This window comes from Candida albicans, chromosome 6, assembly GCF_000182965.3.
Source record: "Candida albicans SC5314 chromosome 6, complete sequence".
Lineage (NCBI taxonomy): Eukaryota > Fungi > Ascomycota > Pichiomycetes > Serinales > Debaryomycetaceae > Candida > Candida albicans.
In genome coordinates this window covers 933707-954938 of record NC_032094.1, presented here as the reverse complement: position 1 = coordinate 954938, position 21232 = coordinate 933707, and the positions used below count along the sequence as shown (strand labels likewise).

At 31.9% G+C, this 21232-nt stretch overlaps 10 protein-coding genes across 10 annotated transcripts; 2 read left to right on the top strand and 8 right to left on the bottom strand. All coding sequences in view use genetic code 12, as the record gives it.

Annotated features, from left to right (window-relative positions):
• Positions 1 to 212: 212 nt before the first annotated feature.
• CAALFM_C604320CA (uncharacterized protein) lies at positions 213 to 560 on the top strand (the record flags this gene model as incomplete). Its single annotated transcript, XM_707010.1, has 1 exon — positions 213 to 560. The coding sequence occupies one exon, from the start codon at positions 213 to 215 to the stop codon at positions 558 to 560; it is 348 nt and encodes a 115-aa protein (XP_712103.1).
• A 186-nt stretch (positions 561 to 746) lies between these two features.
• PEX11 (Pex11p) lies at positions 747 to 1484 on the bottom strand (the record flags this gene model as incomplete). The annotated part of the gene is made up of 1 exon (XM_707009.2): positions 747 to 1484. The coding sequence occupies one exon, from the start codon at positions 1482 to 1484 to the stop codon at positions 747 to 749; it is 738 nt and encodes a 245-aa protein (XP_712102.2).
• Positions 1485 to 2024: 540 nt separating this feature from the next.
• On the bottom strand, positions 2025 to 4445 carry CAALFM_C604300WA (uncharacterized protein; the record flags this gene model as incomplete). The annotated part of the gene is made up of 1 exon (XM_707007.2): positions 2025 to 4445. One exon carries the CDS (start codon positions 4443 to 4445, stop codon positions 2025 to 2027), a length of 2421 nt encoding a protein of 806 aa, XP_712100.2.
• Positions 4446 to 4907: 462 nt separating this feature from the next.
• On the bottom strand, positions 4908 to 6776 carry CAALFM_C604290WA (uncharacterized protein; the record flags this gene model as incomplete). Its single annotated transcript, XM_707006.2, has 1 exon — positions 4908 to 6776. One exon carries the CDS (start codon positions 6774 to 6776, stop codon positions 4908 to 4910), a length of 1869 nt encoding a protein of 622 aa, XP_712099.2.
• Positions 6777 to 7819: 1043 nt separating this feature from the next.
• On the bottom strand, positions 7820 to 8518 carry CAALFM_C604280WA (E2 ubiquitin-conjugating protein; the record flags this gene model as incomplete). The annotated part of the gene is made up of 1 exon (XM_707005.1): positions 7820 to 8518. One exon carries the CDS (start codon positions 8516 to 8518, stop codon positions 7820 to 7822), a length of 699 nt encoding a protein of 232 aa, XP_712098.1.
• Positions 8519 to 9034: 516 nt separating this feature from the next.
• CDC39 (CCR4-NOT core subunit) lies at positions 9035 to 15085 on the bottom strand (the record flags this gene model as incomplete). The annotated part of the gene is made up of 1 exon (XM_707004.2): positions 9035 to 15085. One exon carries the CDS (start codon positions 15083 to 15085, stop codon positions 9035 to 9037), a length of 6051 nt encoding a protein of 2016 aa, XP_712097.2.
• Positions 15086 to 16739: 1654 nt separating this feature from the next.
• Positions 16740 to 17423, top strand: CAALFM_C604260CA (uncharacterized protein; the record flags this gene model as incomplete). Its single annotated transcript, XM_707003.2, has 1 exon — positions 16740 to 17423. One exon carries the CDS (start codon positions 16740 to 16742, stop codon positions 17421 to 17423), a length of 684 nt encoding a protein of 227 aa, XP_712096.2.
• Positions 17424 to 17763: 340 nt separating this feature from the next.
• Positions 17764 to 18015, bottom strand: CAALFM_C604250WA (cytochrome c oxidase subunit VIb; the record flags this gene model as incomplete). Its single annotated transcript, XM_019475471.1, has 1 exon — positions 17764 to 18015. The coding sequence occupies one exon, from the start codon at positions 18013 to 18015 to the stop codon at positions 17764 to 17766; it is 252 nt and encodes an 83-aa protein (XP_019331016.1).
• A 426-nt stretch (positions 18016 to 18441) lies between these two features.
• CAALFM_C604240WA (uncharacterized protein) lies at positions 18442 to 18957 on the bottom strand (the record flags this gene model as incomplete). Its single annotated transcript, XM_707002.2, has 1 exon — positions 18442 to 18957. One exon carries the CDS (start codon positions 18955 to 18957, stop codon positions 18442 to 18444), a length of 516 nt encoding a protein of 171 aa, XP_712095.2.
• Positions 18958 to 19439: 482 nt separating this feature from the next.
• CAALFM_C604230WA (uncharacterized protein) lies at positions 19440 to 21047 on the bottom strand (the record flags this gene model as incomplete). The annotated part of the gene is made up of 1 exon (XM_707000.2): positions 19440 to 21047. The coding sequence occupies one exon, from the start codon at positions 21045 to 21047 to the stop codon at positions 19440 to 19442; it is 1608 nt and encodes a 535-aa protein (XP_712093.2).
• Positions 21048 to 21232: the final 185 nt, after the last annotated feature.

Below are 21232 nucleotides of genomic sequence, written 5' to 3'. Positions count from 1 at the left end.
TTAGTTAGGATAGTTAGGTAGTAGTTGGTTGAAATGAAAAGAAATGAAAAAAAAAAATTTAACTATGATGAGATGAGTTAAGTTGAGAAGAAGAATGAAAAAAAAAGTTACAAAATTGATTCACCAATTTCCGCTATCAATCAATCAATCAATCAATCAATCAATCTATTAACATTTACCATCCCCTTCTCTCCACCCAACTCCCCAAATTAATGATACCAAGTATGACAATTGATCAGTTGATTGAATCCAAATGGTATGAAACATATGAATCTTATAGTATTAATCATAATTTACCCATAGATAAAACTATCAAACTGTCGTTACCATCAATAACCCAAGAACAACAACAACAACAACAACAGCAGCAGCAGCAGCAGGAGCAAGTACCAACACAAACCCCAGAAATAGATTTAACAAATGATATTCCAAACATAATCAAACTAATCAATAAACAATCAAATGTAAAAGAATTATCTACTGAATTAACAAATGTTCTACTAAAATATTATTGGGTAGGATTTGATACTGGTTATGAATGTTGTAACTCCAATAAATAACTAAAGTTAGTAGGTATTAATAACATCAACAATAAATACGTTTATAAATTATGTTTATATGTATAAATTATTTGTATAAATCCAATTGAACAAAAATAACACTTGATACTATAATTATTAACAGGACAAAACAACAATAGGAAGCTAACAGCATGAAAAAAAAAAAGTAGTAAAAAGTTCATATAATCAAGTGGCTTTCCATAAATCTTGTAAACCTAATAATGAAGTTATAACCCCAGCTAAACCAACATCACCTTCAGTGAAATGCAAGATATCTAAAGAATTCAATGCAATAAAAGTATCTAATAAATCCCAAATCAATTTTCTTTTAGCTTGATATAATTTTTGATTAATAGCAACAGTATCAGCTTTAGTTTCAGTTTCAGTTTCAGTTTCCTTTACCTTTACCTTTTCATCTTGGGTGTTTTTTTGATCATTTTCATAAGAATTCAAACTATAAATTATTCTTAAAGAATTTATTAATCCAGCAATTAAACCAAGTAACCAAAATCTTGAAGCATATTTACCTAAATTAGGATATTTCTTTTTATCAATAATTCCTAATAATTTGAAAAATACAATAGCATCAATAGTTAAATAACCAGCATAACCCAAATTTCTAATAATAGTAGTAAATTGTAAAATTGGATCCATTAATTTATTATCAAAAGCTTTAGAAGCCAATTGTAAATGATTAATTGGTTTAAAAAATCTCATGGCTTTTCTAATAAATGTGAAATGAGCTTTTAAATTACTCCACAATTCAATTGTTTCTTTAGAATAACCTTTTTTATAAGCATAATAACCAAGAAATCTTGATAAATATGATAATAATCTAAAAGTTTTCTCTCTTTTAGGAGTAGAATCCCAAAATTTAATTAATTTACTTAATGTAGGATGATAAATCAATGTGTCAACAACCATGATTGAAGGAAGTTACTTTTTTTTTAAGTAGAAACTCTTTTTTAAATCACTTGAACCAACTATAGAACCAACTATTAATTGAATAAAAGAAACAGAAACAGCAAGTTAAGAAAGAAAGAAAGAAAAGTAAAGTAAAGTAAATTTATTCTAATTATTGATTATTGATGATGTTGAACAAATTTTCTGTCTCTCTATGTTTAATTTTGGCTTGTGATTTTATGGATGAAAGGAAGTTTGTTTTGTATGTGTGTGTGTGGGGGGGGGGGGGGGAAACCATCTTTTGTCGTGTGAAGTGGTTAAACACCGAGGAAGGTGGAGGGCAAGAGGGCAGGAGGGAAACGGGGAACGGCATTGGGGAGAAGCAATGACGGAAGCAACTACCCGAACTAAYTTTTAGGTGTATGAATGTATGAATGTATGAATGCATTACGTAATACAAATTTCTATTTACACATACACAACAATCTAACTCTCTCTCACACACACACACACCACATATTAGTAATAATAACAACCTTACTTTACCTTACCTTACCTTTATTAATTGACAATATCAATTAATTCATTATTTTTAATATCTTTACCTGATATTAATAATAATTCATAAGCTTTTTGTATTTCTTGTTTATCTTGTTCATTCATTTCATCCCATTCAGATTCAATTACTTGTATTTGATCTTCTTCTTCTTCTTCTTCTTCTTCTTGTTTAGTAGTACTTTGTAATTCTTGTAATCGATGATATTTATAATATTGATATAATTTATCATCACTCAATTCTCCATAGAATATAAATTCTTTGTCTGTTTTGTCATGATTATCTTGCCCAATCTCACCATCATCACCACCACTTCCACCACCACCACTTCCACTTGAAATCAGTTTCACGGTAAAATCAATGTTTGATTTCGGGAATAATGCCCTTTTCAATCCTTGACCACTTATTTTTGATGATATAGTTTTATTAGCTTCAAATTTCTCCCTTAATGAAACTATTTCTCCATTAAGCATATCTTTCCCATCACGTAATAATGATTCATACTCTGATTTATACTGTAATTTCTCTTGTTGCAGCATTAAAATCCATTGATTTTCAATTTGTGAAATATTATCCACAGTATGATGAAGACGGTCCTTGTCTTTGTCCTTGTCCTTGCCGTTGCCCAATTTCCTTAACATTAATCCAAGATAATAATTATAAGCATAAACTAAATCTATGTCATCTAATATTATCCCTTTCCCTGATTTTTGATCAATTAATACTGGGATCGAAGTTTTCACTTTATAACCACCTGGTCCTCGTCTTGATTTTGTTGGAATTACTAAATCTTGTCCAAATATTTCATGAATTAGATTCTTACCTTTGCCTTTGCCTTGATTATTATTCATTAGGGATATTTTTTTTTCTATAGTGACAATTTCTCCATTTAAATAATCTTTACCTGATAATAATAAATTATCATATTCTTTATCAATATTTGATTTTTCTTCATTTGTCATATTCCCCCATTCTTGGGCAATTAAATGGTAATTATCACTAACATTGTCTATATTCTGACCCAATTGATTTAATCTTTTGGCAAGATAATAATTCCATGCATAATCATAATCAAGATTGTTTTTCGTTTTAGTTTTAGTTTTAGTTTTACCTTTACTTTTACTTTTACCAACAACAATTATATTCCCAACGGTTTGATTAATTAAAAATCGTAAATTTTCTAATTTAACAGGATTTTTATATGATACTGATTTAAATTGTTCACCCCATATTGGTGTATATTTGATTTTAATAACATTGGATTCCTCGATCAATTTAGGTGTAATTGGTTTTAATTCTCCAAAAAGTAATATTTTACCTGATTTTAAAACATTTTCATATTCTTGTTGATATTGTAATTGTTCTTTAGAGTTTAAATTTATCCAATTTTGTTTCAAAATTTGATATTTTTCATAATCATTTAAACAGTTTTGTAGATTTTGTAAATTTTGTAGATTTTGTAGATTTTTCCATAAATAATAATTACATCCATCTAATAATGATACTCCATCAATTTTACAATATCCTGTAGTTAAATTATGTTTGATAATCAAAGTTGGCCATTTTGTATTATATTTTACTTTATTACTCTTTGTTTTTGAGGTGATAGGAAAACAATCATCTTCTCCTGCTTTCGTCATTATATTAAACTTGTCATGAGTTATTTTGATTAATTGATAATCATTTTTTTCATCAATTTCATACCCTTTCATTATTAAATCATAATATTGTTTCATAATTTTAATTTTTTGTACTGATGAAAGTTTAATCCATAGTTTCCGTTTTATTTCATTAATGATTTTCAATTTTGTAACATTATCTTGTTTATAATAATAATGATTTTTATTTTTATTTCCATATCCATTTTCATCATTGATTTGTGAATAAATGAAATATTTAAGTATTGAAGAAGAATTCATACTTGATAAATTTTTCCGACTGAATATTGCACCTGTAGCTTGATTTTGATTATACTTATATTGCATTATATGAAATTCTTTATAATTGATATCCCTATGGTTATTATTATCATTATCATTATTATTATCATTGGTGGTGATGATCTCAATTGTTTTATGTTGATTCATATCATAAATAATATTTTCAAATGCTTCTTTTAATCTAATTCGATCTGATTGTGATTTATGTCTCCATTCTGAATTTATCTTATCAAATAATTTCCTATCACTACAAGTAGTACTACTAATAGTGGTAGTATTATTTATTAAATACAGATGTTGATGATCAATCATCTTTATTAAATAATAATATTTTTTCACTTGTTGATCAGTTAAGTTATATATCGTCTTTTCATTTGGCAAAGATCCTCGTCGTCGTCGTCGTGATGAAGCTCCTGCTGTTATTGAGGATAATGACCTTGTAGATAGTAATAGTAGTAGTGGTACTCCTCTTGTCAAACTATTCATATAACATTTCGATAGTATTTCAAATGACATTTATTTAATATTCAAGATAAATAAATGAAAAGAAAGAAAGAAAGAAAGAACTCATCATCATCATCATCAGCAGTCAATAATATTTTCCTTTGTGGTGAAAAGAAAAAGAGAAAAAGTTGTTGCAGAGAAATACTTAGTATCAACAGTGCTACCATATGGGGATTATAATAATAACATTCTCCTCCATACCAAACCTTTCGCCCCCCCACTTCATTTCTTCTAAATATAAATAGATATTATTAGATATTAGATATATAAAAAGAACTCTTTTGTATTATTATATTTTCTATAAAAAAAATGCATTCGTAATTGTACTTCAAGTTATAAAATATCTCTATAAATTAAAGTAACTTTACATTTACACAAACAATATGTTTTGTTCTTCACTATCAACGACTCGACTCAATTCCTCTTTGGATTTTTTATCTTTTTTTATTTGAAAGAAGGGGCTTTATTGAGATTCTTCTTATTACCACTCCCATTAATCTTTTTATTATCAAATTTGTCTTTATTTTTGGCACTACCACCACTGCCACTACCTTCTTTAGATTGGCCACCACCACCACCACTGCCACTGCCACTGCCACTAAACTTTCTATAACCACCATTGTTACTATTGTTATTGTTACCGGAATTATTATGGAAATTATTACCGGTTTTAGATTCTCTTGGTTCTAATGCAAATGTGACACCATCCAAAGTTGTTTCCTTTGCATCTAATGCTTTACGTTGAGCTTCTTGATGAACAAAATCAACTAATGCAATATTTTGATTGACTTTAAAAAATTTCAATTCACCAAATTTTTTACTCAAATGATCTTTTAATTCTTTTTCATCCAACAGACGTATACCTCTAATATATATTGGATACCAATCTTCTTTTCTAAATTTACCACCACCACCACCATTAGATCCATGTTGACCAGGTGATGTAGTAGAATTGTTGATTGAACTAAAGGAGGTAACCAGCTTTTTGACAGTTGGGGTGGCTCCACTACTACTACCAGCAGATACTGGTTTAGCAACAGCCGATGAAGATCCAGATGATTTGGTAGTTTGTTTAATAGGAACAGCTTGTTGAGCTAATGCTGCCCATGTCAATGGTTGTTGTTGTTGTTGTGGTGGTGCTGCTGCTGCTGCATTAGGCTTCGTAGGTTCTGGTTGAGGTTTTTTAACTGTAGGTTGTTTTGTTTCTTCTTTGGTAGATGGAGCTTTTTCTTCTTTGGATTCTTCATTTTTAGTAACAACTGGTTTTGAATTTTGAGTGGTAGAAGTAGTAGTAGTAACACTGGATTCATTCAGTTGCTTATTAACTGAATCGTCTTTTGTCAATTCTTTGTCAGTGTTTGATATTTTCTCTTGTTTTTCCTCTTGGTTTTCAACTTTAACATCTGATTTAATTGGTTGAGTTTTTTCAAAATCTTCTTTCTTAACTTCTCCATTAGTGGCAACATCTTTCTTTGATGATTCAGGTTTCAATCCACTAGTTTTTGGAGTAGATTCAGTTGTAACTTTAGTGACAGGCTCAGATCCAGTTGTTGTAACAGTTGGTTTCTTAGTAACAGAGGTATTACTGTTGTTGTTGTTGTTGTTGTTGTTCGTGGTGGTGCTGCTGCCATTGCCATTAACGGCAGTTTGAGAAGAGGCTTTAACTTCTTGTTCCCTTTTTTGCTCGTGCTTTTCCTTATAACCATTAATACTAACAAATTTCAAAATATCATTAGCAACATCATAAGTATTGTCAGTTTTACCTGGCACCAAGACAAATGTTTGAGTGAATTGTTTATAAGGTTCATCATTAGAACTCCATTCTCCAAAGACAACAATAATAATATTTTTTTCTAAAGAAACTTCAAAACATGCACTAGTAATGACAATTCGATTGTTTTTCCTCAATGATAAATGTTTAGAAAAAGTTTCCTTAATGGCATCGGTACCTTTTGCCTTATAAGCAATAGGGAGGACATCTTTGACATTATCATTTGAGGCACCAGAGTCAGATTTATCATTTTTGGTTCCAGGGAATGCATCATGATTGATCGAGGCATGTGGATGGTAGATCTTATGGATTTCATCTAATTTGGAAATGAAGAAATCATAATAAGATTTAATAAAGAACCACCCAATATTGGATGCACGATCTTGGGATAATTGAACTTGAGTGGCAGAAGGTTTGGGGGTTCCTGTTGCACTTGGTGTTGTGCTTGGTGTGGCACTTGATTTATCAGCTGGTTGTGGCTGATTAGCATTAACATTAGCATTAGTAGTTGTAGTTGTAGTCTTAGTAGTAGCAGTAGTCATTGAAACGTGGGAATGGGGGAAAACAAACTATCGAGATCAAAAATTAAGATTGTAATTCAAAAAAAAAAAAACAGAACAAAATGAAAATAAAATAAAACGAAAAACCCTTTTTGCAAAATAAAATGATCTAATGTTAAAAACAAAACACAATAGGATAAACACACTCTTTCCTTGATGATGATGATGGGTAAATGATATTGTTATGAGATGAATAAAAACAATGAATAATAAAAGAAAATAAAAAAAAAAGCTAAAGCTAAAACTAAAAAAATTAAAGGCAAAAGTAAATTAGTTTAAGTAATAAGAAATCAAATTTTTGGATAAAGAATTGATGAAAATATTTTTTCTTCTTCTTCTTTGCTTTTCTTTTCTTTCATTCTTGAGTGTGGTGGGTAGTGTGGTGGGTAGTGTCTTTTTTTTTTTTTGTTCCATATTACACAACCCACTCACATACTCACATACTCACACACTCACACACTTTACAACAACTACAACCACTATTTTTTTTTGCTCCGGGATGATCTTAACTATATACTTTTACATTGGCAATTATTATACATCAGACTGGAATTGAATACAATACTCCCGTCTACTACTAAACTACTGATAAGCTGATATTTCAATTGTAGATGGACGTAATCTGTTTTCTTTTTCTTTTTCTTTTTCTTTTCCATTGAACAATAATATGTATTCGAATTGAATTATACGTATATGTATATATATATATATATATATATATATATATACTAGAAAATACGGTGGTGTAGATATAAGTTATATGGGTGTGTGTGTGTGGATGAGTAATATGTGTTGAGGTTGTATCCATATATAGTGTTAAACATATAAGTTCTACAATAGAAAAGACTCAAAATATCATTATGAACAAGAATGACGACAGAAATAAATGAATCAATGAATGAAATTTCAAAGTTTTTTAAACGTTGAAAACTTCATCCATAATATATTCAAAAACAAAACAAAACAAAACAAAACAAAACAAAAAATAAGCTTTATTGATTTGAGTTGAGTTGAGTTAACTTGATTTATTGACATTCTCGTAATAATTCTTCCAAGATTTTGTTTTCCAATTCACTTTTATTCCCTACTCCTTTAAAACTTTTAATTCCCATTCTTCTTAACACTTGAATGGTCTTATCTCTAGGAAATCCCATACTTTCATATTGACCAACAATTTCATCATCAATTCCATACAATGCCGAATCACTCAATTTAGCTCCACCACCATTATTATTACTACTACCACTACCACTACCACTACCATCAACACCATCACTGGCATAGATTTTTGTCCAATAAGCAGCCGTTTCTTCAAATCCCGATTTATTACTTAAATAATGTTTAGCAACTTCTGCATCTTGGGGATCACTTGGTTCGGGTGATTGTAATAAACTTTGTAAAGAAATCAAACTTGATTTCAAAGTTAAAATTGGTGTCCAAGCATCTTTTAAAATATCTAAACATATAGCCCCGGTAACTGATGAAATATTAGGATGATAAATCTTGGTAATAAATTTCATTTGTGGAGGTTTAAATGGATATTCTTGTGGGATATCAATAGCAACTTGAAATAATCCACCTTCATATGGTGTGCCTGGTGGACCTTTAAAATATCCTGTCAAATGAGTCAAATCATTTTCATTATTCAAATTTAAAGATACACCTGATTGAGTATCTTGACGACATTCTTCTAATTCTTTAGCAATTCTTTTGACACGAGACATTTGTTTAAATGTTTATGATCAAATATATTTGTAAACTGTGTTGCTGTTGCTGTTGCTGTTGCTATTTATATTAGTTTTTTTTTTTTTTCAAGTTTCAGTTCATTTTTCGTTTGTGCGTTTGTGTTTGTTTGTTTGTTTGTTTGTTTGCTGGCGGGTGGGTAATGGTGGTAATGATAGTGGTAGTGGTAGTGGTATGCGGCACACGACTTGGGAATTCGAGAAAATTTGCCATCTTTATTTTCTTTTTCTTTGGACACACCATTAAAGACCCCAAATTTATTCCATTTCCAGGAAAATCGGAAAAACATTTAATCCTTTATACTCATAATAGCAACTAATAACAACAAAACGAAAAATAGAAAGTAAATAGTTTATATATATATAGATGCATGTATGTGTATTAGATAATAATAATAATAATAATAATAATAATAATAATTAAACAACATTAAAGAAAATTTTATATATAAGCTAGACCATTAAACTTAATTATAATTAAATTGACCCACTACTCCTTTAAGGAGTTGAACCTTTAACATTTATACTCAAAACATTGAAAATATTCTTCACTTCTTCAACAGAATCTTTAACAAATGGCAATTCAAAAAATCCATAATCCCCATTCTTAACCAATTCAGTAAATAATATAGTTAATCCCCAAGGATGTGGTTTATTACTGATTCTTCTTTCCAATAAAACTCTAGTGATAATCTCTTGTACAACCAACTTATTACCATTACTGTTCCAAATATTGTTATTACTGAAAAAATGTAAAATAATACCAATGAACCAATGAGTATGACTATTTGGATATCTCAATTGATTAGCAATAGCATTGATCAAATGATATTTGAATTCAGTGTTTCCATAATTCATTAAATCAACCAATAATGCCACTTGTGATGACTTGGTATTAAATCCTCGATTATTGGGTAATCTATCAGCAACACTGGATATTCCAACGTGCAACACCAACGCATTGATCAATTTTATATTGAAATTGATCGTTTCCTCATACCCTAATTCATTCACTTCTTTAGGCTGATTCAATTTTAATCCATTATAAATTGTTCTCATCAACCCTGGGGCAGGAATTCTTAAAAAGTTTTCAACGGGTTTCTTTAATCCAACTTTACTCAAATCTTCAATTGGTTTATAAAACACTACTGGTGATTCATTGATCTCAGGTAATCTTTCAACTTTTAACCCTTGAGTGAAAGGATCTGGTACATGGATATCTTTAGGTGTGGCCGATAAAACAATATTTCTTAATTGAATATATCCTCTTGGAATACTGGTCACCAATTGATAATGGCATTCAACTAAAAATTCAGGGAAATCATGTAAAATACCAATGAAAATTCTGTTGATGGCTTTATAAGTTACATTGATCACTTCAGGTCCTTGTTGTGAGTTTTCCTGTTCTTGTTCTTGTTCTTGATTTTGTTCTTTTGCATCTTTTGCATCTTTTTCATCTTTTTGTTCTTGTTCTTGTTCTTGTTCAAGTTCTTGTTGTCGTCTTGATGATTGCTTGTTGTTACCATAAATTTGTTGGAATTTCAAAGCCGAACTCAATAATTTGACCAATGTTGCATAACCTTTCCTCTCTGGTAATTCTAATAACTTGGGCAAATACATACGATGTGAAATCAATGAAATCCAAGCAAATGTAAAACCAGGTAAAACAATTGGCTGCAAGGCATTAAATAATTCTCCAAGATAATTATAAAATTCAACATCTAAATTAACAGTAACTTCTTCATCCAAAACTGAAGCATCACACCATGTCGATAACAAAGATGAAAAAAATCTGAAATAAGCACGTTCATTCCAATTGGCCTTTGAAGTTTCATGGTCATTAATTAAATTCAAAATAATTATTCCCAATACTTTCTTCAAATAATCAATAGCTTGCTTAGAATCTTCAACTAACAATACAATTCGAACAATCAACATAGCCAATGTATCAACGGCAAAGTATGTTTCATGTTGAGTTCTTGAACGTAATTCATGTTCAGTGGCAAACGATGTAATGGAAATCTCAATGGCCGCTTTGAAAAAAGTCTTTACATATTCAGGATTATTAAGTATACCAGATTGAATCAATCCCTTGACAAATTCAATTTGTAATTCATTTGTTGCATCGTCTCCATGAGTCAACAATCTTACCCATTCAGCAAATATATAACCCAATTGAGCAAATAATTGGTTTGAAGCGGGTGCTGCCTCACTCAAGAGTTTGAACAATGTACTAGTTGCCTCCTTTGCTTGTCTGTCTTCTTCACTTTGATCATTTGCTTGGTATTTAGATAAGGCATCTAATGTATTAGCAAATTCCGATCGTAACGCAATAGGACGCATCTCTTCGGAAGTAAAAATATTCGTCAACAAACTAGCAGCAAACTTTACTACAACCGGATTATTTGTTTCTTTAATCAATTTCCCAATAGATAAATCTAATTTAATTGGCTGGATTAATTGAACTTTCAATAATGAAAGCATAACTGGCATATTAAACTTACGTTGATCAGATGAGTGTACAAGCCACCAAATAACATCTTTGGCGGTAGAAGGTGAATACTCACACAATTTGTCTAAAATAACAACATAGATTTCATTACTCATTGGGTTTTCGTGTGTCTGAGTAAACAAACAGTTGACTGCATATTGTGCAGCCTTTAATAACAACTCAGGATATTTTATGGCATTGGTCTGTGCAATCACCAAAGCTTGAGTCAATGCCGCCATAATGGAATGGTTTGGTGGCAAATCTGCTAACTTGGTTTCTGTGACTTCAGAAACAAGTTGAACGGCTTTGTCACAGTTGGCAGTAATAGCAGTAAACAATTGTTCAAACGAAACAATATCATCAGGAACACCTTGTGCTTGTGCAATGCGTTCTTTCAGTTGTTGTTGTTGTTGTGGTGGCGCTGGTGCTGGTGCTGCCGCTACTACTGTAGATACTGGTTGTTGCTGTTGCTGTTGCTGTTGTTGCTGTTGTAATGGTGCTAATGATTGTGTTTGTTGTTGTGTTATACCGGTACTTCCTGGAGGAGGTACAATTTGATCCACTCTTGCTTCTCCAAAATGTTCATAAATCTTCAATTGCTGTGCACTCAATCCGGTAAGTGCTAATCCTAAAGGATTTGGTAATCTCAACGAGTAATCACTGGCCCCTTCTGCAATAAATGGTTCATTTGGAGCTGTGGCAGTATGATGTTCACGCAAAAACACTTCTGTCTGCATTCTTGCCTCTATGATGTCAAGAATACTTTCACCTACCAACACATCAACAATATCAACACATAAACCAACATTGGCTTGAATGGCACTATTCAATTCAGCTAAAGGTACTTCATTTGGATTGTTGCCCAATAACTGCAACATAGTAGCCTCGATTGTTTCAACTAATGCTTTTCTTCCATTGCATGACACCATTGCATGAGACAACAGCAATGCCAATTTCTGATAACTGTTGCGAAATTTCTCAATATCACGTTCCGTAGCAAAATCCTTAGTGATTAAAGCTTTGGTGGTGGTAACAACAGTTTCCACAACTTTGTTACAAATGTGTGGAGTACATTCTCTAACTGCACGAGATAAAGATGCTTGAAATGCTCTGCGCAAATTTGCATGCTGAGTGAAAATAGAGTTCCCAATTAACGTGCTGAAACTGGTATCCAAAGCTGGTTCCGCTTGTTGTTGAGGTGGCAACTGCCCTGGAAGCTGTTGCTGCGGTGGTAATTGTTGCTGCTGTTGTTGTTGTTGTTGTTGTTGTTGCTGTTGTAAAACATTTTGCATCTGTGGTTGGGAGATTCCTGGGAACTGTTTAGATTCAATAATTTGTTGTGGGAATGGTGCTTGGATATTATTACCCAATTGCGAGCCCTCTAAAGACAATCTTGTCATTTCATTTGCCAAATTCACTGATTGTGAACTGATACCAAACATTCTTGCTAATGCAGTTGGTTCAGGATTATGATTTCTAATAATAGTACTTTGCTCGATATCTTTGATCTTCATATTGAATGAATTCAACAACACTTCAATTTCAAATTTTAATTGTAATTTCAAATCAGCACATTCATACAACTCAGCTAAAACCTTCATAACCCCAACAACCCAAGGGTTTGGTGGTTTGAACACTTTTGAATATTGAGCCTGGTCCAAGATTTTACACACAAACGGAAGAATCAATGGCAACGAGTTGAAATCGTACGCCTCCACTAATAAAAACTTCAAGGCAATATAATCTCTTCTCAATGGTTTATCATTGGCTAATGTGATTCGTCCTAACCAAGCACCTAAATTCTTTAGTTGGTTTCTTTCGCTTCTTGAATCCTTAAAATTACGGATAATATAATCAACCTCTTTCAAAGAAACATTCAAAATATACTCAAAAAAGATTGGATTTGCTAACGACTTGACCAACTTGGAATATAATTCGTGGTTGTTTGGTTCTGCCTTGGCTCTGTCTGATACCAAATAATCTGAAAACCATGCGAAATAACTCTCAGTCAATACTTCTTGGATCTCAGATAATCTAAGATTTTCACCTGTCATATTGTTGACACTGAATAATAACTTATCTCTGATAGACTCTGGTGGTTCTTCTTGGGTTGCATAGCCTATAGTTCTATCAACATAATTAATAGACTGATATTTTGGACCAACATCTGGTGTATTAGTTTGAGTAGGAGCTGCACCAGTGGTACATGGAATACCATTAGCTGCATCCTTCACTATTTGGTACATCTTGGCATGCGCAGATAATGAACGACATTCCAACAAGTGTTTACAATAAATTGGATACTCATGCAATCTTGATTTGAAGTTGTACAATGATTGTACCGCAAATTTGAACAAATGTGAATCTTGTGGTTGGTTACAAGATTCCCAAATAAAATTCAATGCAACAGTTAAAGTCGTACCTTGAATCAAATCCTTTTCTAAAAGTGCACCAAACAACAAGGATGTTGAAGCTAATGCTGACAATGGATACTCTGAGAAAAACTTATACTCGTCCAATAAAGAGTGGATCATGCATGCAAAGACATCTTGACTGTGGAGATCATCGCTGGCCTTCATTTGAGTCAACATGTCAACAATTTCTTTAATCTCAAGCTCTTTGTTATACATTTTAGAATAATAAGCTTTCATTTCCATTTCAACAGAAGGTGGGAAGAATGGAGATTTCTCTTCGTTGGCCAAAATGGCTTCATCATGACCATTTCCAAAATTGATTAACCTTGGATAGGTTGTTAACAACAATAATTGAAGATTTCTCAACGTCTTAGCATCAACAACTCCATTACTCGATTTGATTTTTTCAAGTAAATAATAAACAGTAGGGATTTTCAAAACTTGATGAGGTGGGAGCGCTTGTTGCTGTTGAAGTTGTTGTGCTTGCTGAACCTGTTGGCCCCTTTCATAATCTTTTTGGGCCCGCTCGTCCAATGCTTCACACAATGCTTGATAGATGGATGTTTTGACCTGTGGATCTTTAAGCTTGGAGTCAATAACAGATTTGTAGTCATATCCAAAAAGACTGGATTCTACCAAAATTTTTATAGCAATTTTCAGATCAAATGCCCAAAAGATATCCAATATTTCTTGGGTCAATCCAAAACTTGATGCCAAAGTCAACACTTTGTCTGCTGCATCAATGGTTTTTCTGCTCTTATAGTAATCAGCCAACTTGATAGCGGCAAGTCCCGATTCCTTGAGTAAACGTACTACTTTGGGCAACGAAGGACTAGCGCTATCTACCAACAAATAAAACAACGTGTCAATCAAGTCATTTATAAATTGGGATTTCTCAACGACAGTTAATGCAGCGGCCAAAATATATTCTGGGAACACACGATAATCATGCTCAAACAATTGATTTAAAAACGCGTTTAGTTTCTTATCTTGCTCACTCAATTGGTGTTGTTGTTGTTGTTGTTGTTGTTGTTGTTGCTGTTGCTGTTGTATTTTGGTTATCACTTGGATTTCTAGTTTACCCACATTAATAAATTTCAAAATGTTTCTTCTTGTTTGGGGAGTGGTTTTATCTTCCTCAAAACAATAAGCTAAATTAGGCAGCAACGATATATCATAACCACCCTGGGATGCATCCAGTGAGTGCAATATATACAACAATGTCTTATTGAACCACCATTCGTAGTTCAAGAATATATCTATTGGTTCTTGTTTGAAATCTAATGACGATAAAAACTGGGTAATGCTGCCAACTGATGGTTGGATATCTCTTTGTGACGAGTCAAATAAATATTGATGCACGTGATTAAACACTTCGTACCAGTTGACATTGAATTTCCCAGAGTTTTCAATAGATTTGAAACATGTTTGTAATTGAGCGCCTTTGGCATTTGAGCCTGGCAAGCTACTGGCAAAAGTCAATCCTTGGGATAACCCTTGAGACCCAGGTATCAATATTTCAGCTAATATTAATGCTATACCTTGATCAATTTCGTTGGGTTTGATCTGCAATAAGCTTGGTAACAATTTTTCTGGTAATAAGTTTTCTGGACCAATTTCGATTAATAATTCTTTGAATGACATCTTTAATATATTTTGATAGAATTTGTTGACGGGTTCAATAGTTGATTTAAATGCTTTCAATGAGCTTAATGTTAAAAGCTTATGAATGAATGGGAAAAATGGAGTGTTTAATATACAATCTAATAATAATACCCAGTTGTAGTTTGCAGGGAATTCTTGAGATCTTAAAGATTTTAATAAATCGATGGAATTCTCTTTTATGTAACTGTCAATTTTTTCGTGAGATGTGGTATCAGCAAGCTTGACTAAAAATATAAAGGATAAGATTGGATCACACTTAAATCTCTTTACAAATTCAATAATATCAATGGCTTTGGTGTCAAATAACTTGGATAAATGAATAAACAATAAATCAAAGTATTTCAAGTCTTTTGTGATAACTTCAAGTTCTCTAGAAAATAATTCTTCAATGGATGTTAATTTGGTATTAGAATAATCGCTAAATCTAATAAAACTAACAAGTTTTTCGTAATAATTATTAATAACAATAGGGTTTAATACTTGTTTAGCTAAAATGAATCTGATTTGTTGGTAATGTGATTCTAAATTATCGTGATCAGCAGTTGTTAATAATATCGATAATTGATTGATAATAGCTTTGGTTAATTCGGGATTCTCTATTCTATAAGATGGCTCTTTTTCGACTTGCTGTTCTATTATTTGTTGGTGTTGGCCCAGTGGGCTAGCGTTTACTGGTGATGAAGACACGATAATAAATTTTTAATTTGATGGATTAAAAACTCACAGTTGAGGTGTTAGTTCAAGGTGATTTTTTTTTCTTTTCAATTGATGATAGATCGAAGAGGGGGGCGATGTAACTTCGTGGTGATCAACTATAGGAATATAAATCAATCAAACGGATAAAAAGGATTAAAATTGGCAATTAGTAAAGTCCTCCTCGTTGTGTTGGGAAAATAAAAAAAATGATCTAAATCTATAACTTTGTTTGTTTGTTTGTTTGGTTGATTGTTGTAGTGGTATATGAGATCTAATCAGTAGTCAATATATACTCTAATGCAGCTTCTTGTATTTAGTAATTGCCTTGTTAATGAATTGATTCAAATAAAACAAGTTTTGGTTGTTGTCTGTGTCTGTATTTTTTTGGGTTTAGGTTTCGAGTGGCCAAAAAAAAAGAAATGGAAAATCAAAGAAGAAGAAAAAATTTTACTGTGAAGTGAAAGGAGTAGTGTATATGTTAACAATTAAATACCTACACATGAATAGATGTGTATATGCAACACAAAGCTCATTAGCAACTAGTAGTCTAATAGTTTCCACTTTGCAATGTAGATTGATGAAATATAGAAAGAGAAAGTGAGTTGCTTATTGTATTAATAGTTTACTTGTTGTGACTTACAAGTTCTTCTCTTTACTTGGAGCTACCAGATTTATATAGGTTCCCAGTAAGGAGTGGCATATAGTGTATGGCAATCAAAAAAGCTTGTAGAAATTGAAAAATCGATCATCGAGTTTATTCTTTCTATAAACGAGGGATATGTTTCAGTGATTATCTAGATGTTGTAGGTAGATTATCACTGTAATGTGAGTATGTCTGTAAATCGTGTGTCTCGTTATGTTTATTCTGTACTATTTTTTTTTTCTTTCAATCCCACTTCATTTTCTTGTTTAGTTTGATTCAATCCCAATTCCCATCATGGTGTACTACTTTACGGCGAAAGTAACCTCTAAAGACGATGAATTAGCTGATTTTGCTATTGATGATTCCCAAGCGGACGAAGCTACCATATATATGGGAAGAGATAAAGTAGAGAATGACCCATTAATTAAACATTCTCATCCCAAAAATATTTGGTTTCATGTTGACAAGCTTTCGTCAGCACATATCTATTTGCAATTGACCAAAGATCAAATTAAAAATTTCAAATCTTTTGAGAGTTTCCAAATAGACGAAGAGTTGCTAAATCAATTAGGACAGTTGACTAAAGCTAATTCAATTAAGGGTAATAAACTAAATAATGTGTCTATCATATATACTCCGGTTGAGAATTTGCATACAGATGGGTCAATGGATATAGGTACAGTCACTTTCAAGAACAATAAGCTTGTGAAACGGTTTAATGTTGTGAAAAAAGAGAATGCTATCATCAATAAGTTAAATAAGACAAAGAAGGAAATACCTACTGATGAGTTTATTGTCAAACAGGATGAGTTGATCAAAGAAATTGCTAATGAGAGGAAACAAGAAGAAAGAGAGGCCAAGGAGTTAAGTAAACAATACGAATATCAGAAGAAACAAAATGCTGACCCGTATGCTGATTTGTTTGCTAGTGAATCAACTAGCAAGCCTACCAATTGGTCCGAAGATAGTTTCTGGTGATTTCATTCTTCATAGAATATGTACATTATCAAGAATTCAAAAAAAACCTTTCAATATTCTTTTCTTTTTATCATTTATTTCATTCTCTCTTTTTGTATATAATCGACATGTAGTGGGATGGGAATATTTATGTGTATATATAAAAAATAAAGCCAAAAATGACGGGGTGGGGAGGGACTTCAAAAACGATAATGACAAAAGCTTTTCTTTATAAAAAAAAAAGAAATTAAAAGAATATATATCCCACCTAAAAAAGGACTAATCAAAACTAACATAATATGAATGTAAAACAAAAAGTTATCATTAAAAAACAAAAACAAAAGGAAAGGATTTTCAAAATCTAAGCGTCCATGTTGACTGGGAATTTACCAGCAGCTCTTTGATCATCCCATTTTTCGACCCAATCCAAAGGACATAATGAAGTGAAAGTTTTGAAAAAGATTTTGCATGGTTCAAATTCTTCACCTTTCACATTGACACATTTGTGGTAATCAACGTAGGCTTGAGCACAATGTTTGGATTGGTTTTGGTTTGGGAATCTTGGGTCAAATTGTGGAGTTTCGAATTTAAAAGTAGCTGGATCGACTGGCATTATGTATGAATATGTTTAATAAGTAAAAGGATATGAAAAGAAGTATTCTTGATAGTGGGCGTGTTTTTTTTTTTTTTCTTCTTTCTTCCTTTAAAGAGTTTTCCTGCCATCTTACGATTTTTTCTTTGAGTGAGTGAGTGAGTTGGGTAAGCACTGAATTTTCATTGGTTGTTGCAAAACCACACTACCCCCAATAGAATTTTCTTAAACAATAAAAGCAGAATTCCAATTGGTAGGTAGTGTCCAGATTACAAGATGTGTACCCAAGGCTAAATAAAAAAAAAAACAGTCCATCCTCTACCCACCAGCTTCACATCATTATTGTCAATTTACTTATTATAGTATGTTGTTTATTCCGTCTCTCTTTTCTGTCCCTCTAACTCGAATTGTATTGGATGGGAATGCTATATACTATACATTTACATATTATTTGTCTTGTTTTGTCCAATTAACTAACTCTATATTTGACACAATTGAATGTTTACCTATCACAATGTACAACACAGGCAATGTATAGATTTTGGGACCTTTGATTTCTTGTAAAGCTTCTTTCTCCAATTGTTTTGTATCGACTTTCTTGTTTTCTTTCTCCGGTATGGGTTTATAACTAGGATTTACTGTACTATCAATATGTAGAAGTTTGTTATATTGATCTAATTTCTGTGATGGTTCATGTTGTTGTTGTTGTTGTTCATTCTGTTTTTGTTTGACTATTTCTGTAATACATATTAGTTTGGCAATTGAATTCGATAATCCAGTTAAAAGTATTAGTTTATCTTGTTCAATAGATTTGAATATGGCTTCAACTTTATTTTTGATTGAATCATTTTTCGTGATCTTAACCACTTTTATGTTGTCCTTGTCTAATAATTGTTTCCCTAATTCATTAAAGATATGATTTGATTGTTTACTATATTCAGTTTCTAATGTTGATTCAGCCATATTGTGATATGATATGATATGAGATGATGTAGTGGGTACAACTGTTCATTAATTTTAAATGAAAATAAAAAAACTAAATAAAAGAGCCAGATGAGGCTAAAAAAAAAATATCTTGGGTTTTTGGTTTTTCTCTTTTTCAACGGTTTAACCCTTGCCAGGCACAATATAGTTCACACACGAAATGACTTGTTCTGTTTTGTTCTGTTCTGTTCTGTATTATCAGATCTTAATTCGGTCTTTTCCAAGTGACTTGCTCTCAAAACAGCAAAAACATAATCATTAATAATAAAAATATTAATAAAAATAAAAATAATAATAATAATAATCAAAACTAAAACTAAACTTAAAACACTACTTAAAAACAAATAAACTAATAATATATGTGTATATAAAAAAATAAAAGACAAAACGAAAACTTCACCTCACCTCAACCCCTTCATTTCTTCTTTCCTACTTTCCTACTTTCCTTCATTCTAAACTTATTATCTATTTTTATGCACATTAAAACTAGCAGGAGAATTAGATGATTGACTACTATCATCTTTACATAAACTAGTTCTTAAACTACTACTCCGGAAACTTGATTTTGAACTATTTGATCGACTTATAGTTCCAATAATTATAGTTGTTGAATCAACAGCTCCAAATCGATTATTGGTACCTAAATCTAAATCACCATAAAATTGAGTCAATTCTAAAATTTGGGTTTGAAATTCTTTTAATCGATCATTATTGGGTGCACGAGAATTACGTGTTGTCAAATTTCTATAAGGGGATTGGTTTAATCTTCTTCTTTTTCTATTATCATTATTATTAATTAGTGATAAGGATGTATTCATTGCACCATTAGCATTAGCCATAATACTGCTACTATTGTTGGTATTATTAGTTATGGCAGTAGTAGTTGATGGTGGAATTGTTGTTGATAAGCCAGCTGCATTAGTTGGCAAAACCATACTTCTATTATTATAATAATAACCATTATGACTATTGTTGTGGTTATTACTGTTGTTATTATTGTTATAGTTAGCAATTATTGAACTGATTTCCATGCCATTTAAATCGGGATTTTTAATGATGGGGGTGACAAATCCATTCAGGTGTAATAAATATTCATTGCCTTCAGTATCAAGCAATTTTGTCAATCCAGGGAATGATGTTGACAGTGGTGTTGACAGAGTCATTTGAGGAAGAATGTCATCATTTATAGATTGACCATAACCATCAGGACCAAATGTTAATACTTCTCTACCTTTAATTAACTCTTTCAATTCTTTTACACCAGCTACACTTTCAGTGTCTGAACTTGAACTTTGATCAATATTGTGAAGAGGGATAATTTCATTTCTTAGTGGTTGTGATGATCCTGTTGCCATTACCAAAGGTGGTGGGGGTGAAAGAAGGGGTGGTGGTGAAGTTATAACAGGCAATTGTAGTTGAACTGGTGTTGGTGATGGTAGGGGTAATGGAAACTGCATTGGAAGTGGGGGTGGCAGTGGAGGTGGTGATGGTGATGGTGATGATGTTGGTGATGGGGATGATGTTGGTGATGGGGTTAACATTGGTGAAACTGAAGCAGAAGCAGAAGCTAAAGGTAAAGGTAAAGGCAAAGGATCTGATAAAGCCAAGTCTGAAGTTGAAGGTGAAGATGGTAATAGTAACCGTGGTAGGGTTGGAACAGGAGGTGGCTCATCAGATGTTATTCTTGAAGGTAACGATGCTGTTGACAGTGTTGATGTTACTGTTGAAGTTAGTGAATTTGCTGATATTATCGGTGATAATCTAGTTCCATCATAAGGTAAACCTTCATTATTCTCAACAGTATATATGACAAACAATGGTATTCTTTGATAAATAGTCGATTGAAAATGCATTGAAAATAACCTATTTGAAATAGAATCCAATATTGAATTTATGGCAATGGTTCGTTCAGAGTCTTGTTCATCTTCATCTTTCTTTTTTTGTTGTTCTAGTTCTAGTTCTAGTTGTTGTTGTTGTTGTTGTTGTTGTTGCTGTTGAATGTAATGATAAACGCATTGAATAAATACTAATGCAAGTTCAAAATATTCTTGAATAGCTAAATTATTCATTTTATTGGCCCTCCCCTTGTTGTTGGATAATAATTGATTGGTTTGTTTTTCAAAACTGTATTTATGAATACAGGAAGGGGGTGGTGGTGGTGGTAGGTTATTCTGGTCAATTTAATATTAATAGTGTTTTTTATCCCCAACACAGACCTGTTTTCTTTCTCTTGTTCTTTTGCTCTTGTTGAGTT